The sequence below is a fragment of the Ursus maritimus genome, unplaced genomic scaffold (assembly GCF_017311325.1).
Source record: "Ursus maritimus isolate PB19 unplaced genomic scaffold, ASM1731132v1 scaffold_5, whole genome shotgun sequence".
Classification (NCBI taxonomy): domain Eukaryota; kingdom Metazoa; phylum Chordata; class Mammalia; order Carnivora; family Ursidae; genus Ursus; species Ursus maritimus.
The window spans coordinates 87421902-87432480 of NW_024426663.1; the positions used below are offsets into that span (position 1 = coordinate 87421902).

Here is a 10579-nt window from a genome sequence, read left to right on the forward strand (position 1 = left end):
TTTTTTTTTTTTTTTTACTGTTTCCTTGGCTGTGCAGAAGCTTTTTATCTTGATGAAGTCCCATAAGTTCATTTTATCAAAGTACCCTTTTTAAAGTTAAGCGTGGGGAGAGAAAACAACAACAGAAATCCCACAAAATTTATTTCAGCTAAGGACTGAACATGGAGACTCACCCAGTGCTTTCTACAATAGCTCCAACCAGAATGGCAAACCTAGTAGAACCAAAGAACCCCAACGTGTGAGTCTTGGGCATGAAGTGACCCTGTCCCCTGCACTGAGCAGACTGACTGCATCTGGCTGAGAGGCAGCAGTCTCAGCACTAGCAATGACCAGACCTTCCTTTTATTCAGTTTCTACCTGAAGTCACGATCAGAGTAAGAATGTCTGCAAGTGGATAAAGGCATAGATAAGGGAAAGCACATTCCCTGAACTTTAAGCAATGACTAGGGGCTGTAAAAGGCAGAGGACGACCCCCACCAGAGTTTTCCCACCCCTAAAAACACTTACATGTAGGTAACTGTGGTGCTGGCCCAAGTGTACACAAGTCCTCTGGGCTCCTGCGCCGCCCATCTCCCCAGAAGATAAGAAGGGAGGCTTCAGCTACTGCATTCCTAGTCTAGTTCCTGGTGTGGGGGATGAGCTGGTTAACCCTCTCAGATACTGGGGAGATCCTCCCACCCATTGAGCACTTCCTCTGCTCAGGCCCAGGCACTAGTCAGAATGTTGGGAGTTGGACCAGGGAGGAAGAGGGTGTGGGGTGATGAAGTGCTCCTGAGGGTATTGTCAGGAGCCCTGTCCTGGCACACAGGACAGAGTCCCCACAGGGAAAAGTGAGCAGATGTTTCTGCCCCAACAGGAAACAAAAGCCAAATGCTCGCCATCAGTGCTGGTGTCCTCAGGGTCATTCGGGACCCCCAGAAGCCCACCCCTCAACCCTGCCCCACACCAGGGCTGACTGGGCTCCTCCCTGCCCAGGTGGAATCCATGGCTGGAGAGGAACTGTGCAGGTTGCACCCTACCTGAGGGGGGTATAAGCAAGACAGAGCTGGAGCTGGGGAACCAGGCACACCTGTGGAAAAGAGAGAGCAGGATTGGGCACTGACCCCATCCTCAGACCCCATTCCCAGTCCCTGGGGACCCCCAAGGATGATACCCAAGCCAGTTGGCTGGCAGGGCCCACCCATCCCTGGTGCTGGGCATTGGAGCTCAAGGCATGCCACACTCACCTCCCCAGCCATGGTGTCCTCCTCATGCTAGCCCAAACCCTGAAGGTCACAGGCCCGGTGGGGCTAAAACTAGGTGGGGAGGCTCTGAAGTCCAGTCTGGAAAGCCACTGGTCCCAGGTCCCTGCAGGAGGGGCACAGGATACACGGGTTGTGGGTGCATGGGAACCTCCCCAACTGTCCCAGAACTCATGCTCCTGTGGCACTGGCTGTGCTCCTAACACACTAGAGCTCTTACTTTGGCCACCACAGATCTGGAGCTCCTGCTGTACCCCCTGCTTTCCCGCCACCCCAGAGCTCACACGTCTTCTGCGTCCTCTGTGCTGATTACCAGCAGGGCTGTTGGGCTTGCATGTGGGAGTGAGGTGACTGTAGCTCTCTTTCTAAGTGCATCTCTCCTTACTTGTTTCCTGGGAAGTAGTCTTGGCTGCATCTTGCCTGACCCCTCCCCATCCCCAAAGTGCTGTCCCAGCTGAGGGGTCTCCTTCCAACTGCTGTTCTCTCTCTGCATCCTCTCTGTCTGCTTCCCCTTCTGGTTCTGCAGCCTCCCCTGTGATGAACTTTCCTGGTTCCTGACTTCACTACCTGCCTGTCCTTGAGTTATGACATCAAAATAAAGACAAGCAGACAAATAAGATACATGCTAACTCTTTTCTAGTGGGGAGAACTAGTATCTACTGACCTGTTCCAGCTGCTGGAAATTGAGTGGGAAGCAGCAACTACTGAGCTCCTGCCCCCACAGAACTCCCAGTCTTCCTGGTTCATGTCAGACTTTAGCAAAGCTTTGCCCCGAGGTCGCAGACCCACTTATAAAGTCACTTAGTTTGGTTTACAATTAAAAGTAGCTGGTAATTGAAGACTGTATTTTGTGAATTTTCAATTGAATTTCCTTTCATGGAGGTGTCAGGTATAATTCCAAGTCTGCCTAAACCAAGAAATGAATCAGTTTTGGTTTTCACGTTAGACTGGTTCTTTGGCAGAAGCATAATTTGGTGTTTCTATCAGAGAGACAAATAGAAAACACTTTGCTGAAGCAGTTTTTCAGATAAGAACGGTGATCATAGAAACATATAAAACCAACACACAGGGGCACCTGGGTAGCGCAGTCGTTAAGCGTTTGTCTTCAGCTCAGGGCGTGATCCTGGCGTTTCGGGATCGAGTCCCACATCGGGCTCCTCGGCTGAGAGCCTGCTTTTTCCTCTCCCTCTCCCCTGCTGTGTTCCCTCTCTCGCTGGCTGTCTCTCTGTCACATAAATAAATAAAATCTTTAAAAATAAATAAATAAAACCAACACACACAATCTGTGTCAGATGCTCTAATCAGTTAAGAAGAGAGATAAGGGGTAAAGAAAAAAAGTAAGGGAAGCATGAGGCATCTGCACAGAGGAGACATTTAAGCACATGGGAGGAAGTGGTGCACTTAGCTTCATCCCCTTTTCACATGTTGATGCTCAAAACTTTAAGGTCTTGTGGTGTTTCTGTGACAACAGCACACCTCAGGGGACCCCTTGGCATACCTGCTTCCTGAAGTTATGAGATTCAAGTGGGACCCAGTGGGTGGATGAGAACTCCCCTCCCTGTACTTCCCTGAGCACAGACAGCATTTCTTGTGAAGGACAAGTGCTTCAGTCACTGCCCTGTAACCCAAGTCTTGTGCAGTGGTGCTCATCATGAAAGACTCTCAGTCTCAGTGTCCAACCTTCAACGTGTTCCCAGCACAGATAGTGAACGGCATTTCTGGTTTCTCCAGGCCCCTTAAAAAAATAGCAACTAATAGGATTCTAAATCAAAGAATTCTGGATTGAAAGCCAAATAGAGTGAATTTATATCACCTTGTCTTCCCCCTTTAAAAAAATAATTATTATCATAACATGGTTATTGGATATATTTGACTTACATTTATGAAAACAGAAGCACTGTTTTCCTGGGATAAGTTTAAATAAGGGAAGTGTTGTACCAATAAAAGAGGTGACCAGGCCTGAGAACCTCATCCTGGATTAAATGGAAAGTTATGGGTGCCCAGTGCTGACAACAACATATGATTATATGTGTAAAAATGTATGTATTATTTATTTTTTTGATAATAATTTTTTATTATGTTGTCCCCATACAGTACATCCCTAGTTTTTGATGTAAAGTTCCATGATTCATTACTTGCGTATAACACCCAGTGCACCATGCAATACGTGCCCTCCTTAATACCCACCACCAGCCTATCCGATTCCCCCACCTCCCTCCCCTCTGAAGCCCTCAGTTTGTTTCCCAGAGTCCATAGTCTCTCATGGTTCATTCCCCTTAATGTTTACCTCCCCTTTCTTCTTCCCTTTCTTCTCCTACCGATCTTCCTACTTCTTCTGTTCCATAAATGAGTGAAACCATATGATAATTGTCTTTCTCTGCTTGACTTATTTCACTTAGCATTATTCCTCCAGAGCCATCCATGTTGCAGCAAATGTTGAGAAATCGTTCTTTTTGATAGCTGAGTAATATACCATTGTATATATGGACCACATCTTCTTTTTTTTTTCAATTTACTGTAACAAACACTTTTTTTTATAATGATTTTTTATTATATTATGTTAGTCACCATACAGTACATCCCCGGTTTTCGATGTAAGGCTCGATGATTCATTAGTTGTGTATAACACCCAGTGCACCATGCAATATGTGCCCTCCTTACTACCCATCACCGGTCTATCCCACTTCACCCCCTCCCCTCTGAGGCCCTCAGTTTGTTTCTCATAGTCCATAGTCTCTCATGTTTCATTCCCTCTGATTACCCCCCTTTCTTTATCCTTTCTTCCCTACTGATCATTCTAGTTCTTATGTTCCATAGATGAGAGAAATCATATGAAGTTGTCTTTCTCTGCTTGACTTTTCTTCACTTAGCATTATCTCCTTCAGTGCCGTCCATGTTGTGAGCAAATGTTGAGAACTCATTCTTTCTGATTGCTGTAATATTCCATTGTATATATGGACCACAACTTAACCAGTCATCTGTTGAGGGACGGCTCCTTCCGACGATTTAGCTATTGTGGACATTGCTGCTATGAACATTAGGTGCATATGGCCCTTCACTTCACTACGTCTGTATCTTTGGGGTAAACACCCAGTAGTGCAATGGCTGGATCATAGGGAGCTCAATTTTTAACTTTTTAGGGACCTCCACACTTGCTTTCAGAGGTCTGCACAACTTGCATTCCCACCAACAATGTAGGAGGGATCCCCTTTCTCCACATCCGCTCCAACAATTGTTGTCTCTTGCCTTGTCTATTTTTGCCATTCTAACTGGCGTAAGGTGGTATCTCAGTGTGGTTTTGATTTGAATTTCCTTGATGTCTAATGATTTTGAACATTTTTTCATGTGTCTGTTAGCCATTTGTATGTCTTCATTGGAAAAGTGTCTGTTCATATCTTCTGCCCATTTTTTGATTTGTTTATTTGTTTCTCGTGTATTGAGTTTGAGAAGTTCTTTGTAGATCTTGGATACCAGTCTTTTATCTGTAGTGTCATTTGCAAATATCTTCTCCCATTCCGTGGGCTGCCTCTTAGTTTTTCTGACTGTTTCCTTGGCTGTGCAGAAACTTTTAATCTTGATGAAGTCCCATAAATTCATTTTATCTTTTGTTTCTCTTGCCTTTGGGGATGTATCATGAAAAAGTTTGCTTTGGCTGATGTCGTAGAGGTTGCTGCCTATGTTCTCCTCTAGAATTTTGATGGATTCCTGTCTCACATTGAGGTCTTTCATCCATTTGGAGGTTTTTTTTTTGTGTATGGTGTGAGATAGTGGTCAGGTTTCATTCTTTTGCATGTAACTGTCCAATTTTCCCAGCACCATTTATTGAAGAGACTGTCTTTTTCCCACCGGATGTTTTTTCCTGCTTTAGCAAATATTAGCTGCCCAATTTTTCCCACCGGATGTTTTTTCCTGCTTTATCAAATATTAGTTGCCCAAAGAGCTGAGGGTCCATTTCTGGGTTCTCTATTCTGTTCCATTGGTCTATGTGTCTGTTTTTGTGCCAGTACCATGCTGTCTTTGTGATCACAGCTTTGTAGTACAGCTCGAAATCCGGCATTGTGATGCCCCCAGCTTTGTTTTTCCTGGCATCACTTTTAAATTATACTGGTTTTTTTTTTTGCATTATATATGGGAATATAAGCATCTGTACACTATTTTATTTCATTTATTTTATTTTTTTAGAAGAGTGGGCAGAGCAGCAGAGGGAGAGGAGAGAGATTCTTAAGCAGGCTCCACACCAGGCTCAGAGCCCAACGTGGGGCTCAATTTCACATCACCTGAGCCAAAAACAAGAGTCAGACGCTTAACTGACTGAGCCAACCAGGGAGTCCAAGCATTGGTTCATTTATTAAAAGTTGTTAGAAATACTGTTGTACTAAATCTCCTTTATGTGAATGGATTACAATGAAGTAGCCACACTGGTGAGTATCATAATGTTACCAATGGTACATTATGAACCATGGGCTTTAGAACTCTGAGGGTTACCAGGCATTTTCTATTTCTAATTCAGTTAAATCAGAAAAGCTCTAAGCATCAAAGTTGTCCAGACAAATAAGGATAGTTATTTTTAGGATAGAAACGACTGGTGTCATGGAGAACGGAGAAGAACACCTTACTGAAGGTCATCAAAGCGTAACAGCCATGACAGTTCTATCATGGGTCTGTCTACTGTGGGTGAAAATGAAATCTCACAGAAACACAGCTAAGATAGAGATCGGCATTAACCAGGAATTCTCCACTTTTGAATGTGCTAAATTTATTTGTTTCTTTATGGTTAAGTGTTTTGTATTTTATGTTCATATATATATATATATATATATATATATATATATATGAATGATATTATATTATATTTATGGATATATATGTTAATTTTTCCAAGAAGAATTAAGTTATCTTGCTTTATTAATTGATCAATAGTAGGATTGGTATTTGATATAGACTAAAAGAAAAAAAAAACCCTCCTATTTCTAAGCCTATACACTGATAACTATTTGCAGCAATTAAATGCAAAGTGAATTCCTTTACATACTTTAATGTCATTGAATGGAGTTATCTTAATAGCATTCTATGCTGGCTACACAAACAAATTGTCCATTGCAGCTAAAATTACATAATTTGTCACCACTGAAGTTTAAGATTTTATTTTAGTTCCATTTAGATAATGGACAGTGTAATATTAGTTTCAGGTGTATAATGTGTTGATTTAACACTTGCGGACAACGCCTGTTGCTCATCACAGGTGCACTCCTTAATCCCCATCCCCTATTTAACCCATCCCCCACACCCTCCCCTCTGGGGACCATCCGCTTGTTTTCTAGAGTTATGGGTCTGTTTATTGGTTTGCCTCTCTGTCATTTTTCCCCTATGCTCCTTTGTTTCTTGAATTCACATATGAGTGACATCATATGATATTTTTCTGTCTCTGACTGACATTTTGTTTAGCATAATTCTCTCTAGCTTCATTCATGTCATTGCAAATGGCAAGAATTACTTCCATTTTTATGGCAGAGTAATATTATATATTACTATATATATGTATAGATTTAAATAATGGTATATATACCACATCTTCCTTATTCATTCATTTGTCAATGGACACCTGGGCTCTCTCCATATTTCAGCTATTGTGGTCCTATTTATTGTGTTGCTCAGGTACTTGTTGTATTGAGAGTATCTATAGCCTTTAGACTTCAAATTGCAGTTAATATATTATTTGTAACAAAAAAGAAATAAAAAGAAAAATTATCACAAAATAAAAGTGATCAGGAATATATAATGATTTTGTTAAATCTCTATCATTATAATTTTCTAGATTAATGTAATCCTTGCCTTCAATCCTGGAATGACATTGTTCTTAAGGAACGTACAAGGTGAAATTAATGTACATCTAAGCAGGAGGATTAGTGAGAACTTTGTTACATTTTTACAGAGCAGAACCTCTGAATCACTCTTCTCATTGCCCCAGTCACCTCCTTGTTTCTCAGGCTGTAGATGATGGGGTTGAGCATTGGGGTCAGAATGGTGTAGAAGACAGCCAGGACCTTGTCCTCTGTGGGAGATCGGAAGGATCTTGGGCATAAATAAGTGTAAGCAAAGGGTGCATAGTAGAAAGTCACCACAGTGAGGTGGGTGCTGCAGGTGGAATAGGCCTTCCTCCTCCCTTCTGTGGACTGCATGTGGCAGATGGCAAGGAGGACCCGGCCATAGGAACATGCAATGCCAATGAAAGGAAACACAAGGAAGAGGGTGATGCTCAAAAACACCGTGTACTCATAGACCCAGGTGTCCATGCAGGCCAGAGTCAACATGGCTGCAATATCACAGAAGAAATGGTTGATGGTCCTGGCTTGACAGTAAGGTATATGGAGGACATATGCAGTGTGGGCACAGGAGTTGACTGAGCCCATGATCCAAGACCCTGTTATTAGCAGCACACATATTTTATTGCTCATACGAGTGGGATAATGGAGAGGAAAGCAAATAGCCACATAACGATCATAGGCCATAGACACCAATATTAATCCTTCTGCACCAGCTAAAGCAACGAAGAAGAAGCACTGAACTCCACACCCGATGAAAGATATAGACTTGTTTCCAAGGAGATAATTAGAAGCCATCTTGGGGACAATGGTGGAGATGTAGTTCAAGTCCATGAAGGAGAGCTGACTAAGTAGAAAATACATGGGTGTGTGAAGATGGGTGTCCAGGAGGATGAGAATGATCATGGACAGGTTGCCAAACATAGCCATTAGGAAAATGAGAAAACTGAGAATGAAGAAAAACAGGCCAATTCTTGATGGTGGGAATAACCCCAATAAGAAGAAATCAGTAGATGTTTCATTAATATTTTCCATGGGACATTAATTAAGTTTTCCCTAAAGAGAGACACATATTGAGTATAGAAAAATAATCTCTTATTAATTCATTATTTTGGTTCTACTGTGACTTATTCAGAACACATTGCAGCTCTCAAAAAATTTAACAGATAGTTTGAAAAACAATTTTTACCTCTTAGATAAAACCCTGATGATATTGATGACACATACAACTGCCTCCAAAATATTTCATGGAAATGTTTAAATTTGTAAGAATAATATATTTCTATAACTTTATTAAGATACATGTATTTTATTATTCTATGTAAATTTAGTTATTATCAACATCACAATGTACACTTTTAAAGCATGTATTACAAGTCATGTAAAAGCATAAATTACAGAACCATACTCGAATACATTTTATGACCCTTAGGCAATGAGGTTTTTTTTCTTTTATAATTAAGCCCTATTATTTCTGAAACTATAGTAGTCTATCAGGTCATGCTGTAGATATATAGCCTTTTTCTTTGTTCATTTGTTTGTTTTCTTTAAAAATTTTGTTAAATCAAGCTTTTATGAACCAAGCATTATCATCTGCTTATTTTTCCCCAGAAATCTACAATGAATAGATATTTTTTAAAGATGAAAACTGGATTCCAAGTGATGAAAAATAAACTACTGGAAACTATATAGTGATCCAACGGCAAATCTGGAAATGTGTCCTCTAGATACTAGACAATGTAGAATTTTCTTCTGAAGCAAACAAATCTCAAAGAAAGATCTTTCAGATCCCTAAATAATTCTGGTCACATTAGATTTGGTCTGATTATTTGCATAGTTGCGAAAAGAATATACATTTACCAAAGAAGTTTTGTCTAAAATGTCATAAGGAATATCAGACTAAACTTTTAAGAGCTCTGAATGTAAATTAAAAATATCTTAACCAGTTTTCATATAAATTTGGGTTATTTCCTCTCTTTTCAAGAACACTTTCATACTTTTGAGTGAATTTTACCAAAGGAACTTCCTTTTCTCACCTTTAGGGGAAGAATTCTATGAAACACCTACCAGAAATTTTTTCTGGACTTCCTTGAAACTATTGGCTCCACAAAGTCTACCTTAGTTCTTTGAAGAGTTTGTTCATAGTTGTATCTATATGTTCATAGATATGTTCATAGATAAGTTCATTGTTCCCAGTTACCTAGCGTTTACAACATCATGAAATGGCTTTCCTAGAATGAATCAGATTACTGAGAGGAGAATCCTCTGGGGTCTAGCTAAGCACAGTTCCCTACAGCGTCTCTAAATGTGTCGTACATGAAAATTTCATGCCTTCTAATATTTCCACAACAGATTGTATTAAAAAGGACAAAAATTATAGAGTTCAGCGTCTTTAGTGACTTAGAAATTAATATACTTATTAAATATTTAAGCAATGTATATTTTGTTTGTTTAGATGGTTATAGAACTTGTGATCCATAATAATTTTATTGAATAAAGAGATCTAAAATGAATAGTGTTCGTATGTGCATATATCTGTGTGCTTCTATAAATATCTTCATGAAATATCACAATGCTGAATCAGCATTTTTAGATAAATGGGAAAGTACGCAGACATATATTTTGAGAGGTACTTGATTTATCAGTACATACTTTGAGTTTCAATTTAGATTGAAGACATTATTTTGTTTGTGTGTGTTTTGTTTTTGTTTGTTTGTTGTTTTTGTTTTTGCTTTTTTGTTTTGTTTTGTTTATTGCAAAAACATGATACAGATTGTTTGGAGCCAATGCTAGATCTAATTCTAGTTCTGTCACCTACTAGAAATGTAAACTTTTTTGCTGAATTTAACTCTCTGAACCTGAACCTCATAAGTAGAGAAATCAAAATCATGACATATGATCTCACACATCTTAGAGTGACTAATAATAATAAAAACAATAATAAAGTGTAGGAGAGAATGTGGAGAAAACAAAACACTTGAGCCCTATTGATGGGAATAAAAATTAGTACAGCCATTATGGAAAATAGTATAAGTGTTCTTCAAAAAGTTAAAAGTAAAACTAGTATATGATCCAAAAATCCCACTTCTTGGAATGTACCCAATGGAAATAAAATGAAATGAAATCAGGTATTCGAAGAGATTCTTGTACTTCTATAATCATTATTGCAATGCTATTCATAATAGATAAAATATGGAAATTAATCTTATATATCCAATGACAAATAAATGGATAAATGAAATGTGTAATACATATTGCACAACAACAGCAACCTGGATCAAACTGGAGGACATTAAGCTAAGTGAAATAAGCCAGACAAGAAAGATAAACACTTTATAATTACAACTGTATATGAAATCTAATAATCAACACTTAGAAGTACTGAGTGGAATGGAGAATTTCACTGACTAAAGGGAGGGAGAATTGGGAAGATGTGGGTCAAATGCTAGTTTCCAGTACACATGCTGAACAAAATCTACTGTACATCAGTTTAAATATAATTAACAACATTGTGTA

The 10579-nt window shown here is 39.6% G+C and overlaps 1 protein-coding gene across 1 annotated transcript; it reads right to left on the reverse strand.

The window, feature by feature from the left end:
- Window positions 1-7159: 7159 nt before the first annotated feature.
- On the reverse strand, window positions 7160-8098 carry LOC103682425 (olfactory receptor 2L8-like). The gene has a single exon (XM_008712033.1). The coding sequence runs from the start codon at window positions 8096-8098 to the stop codon at window positions 7160-7162; it is 939 nt and encodes a 312-aa protein (XP_008710255.1).
- Window positions 8099-10579: the final 2481 nt, after the last annotated feature.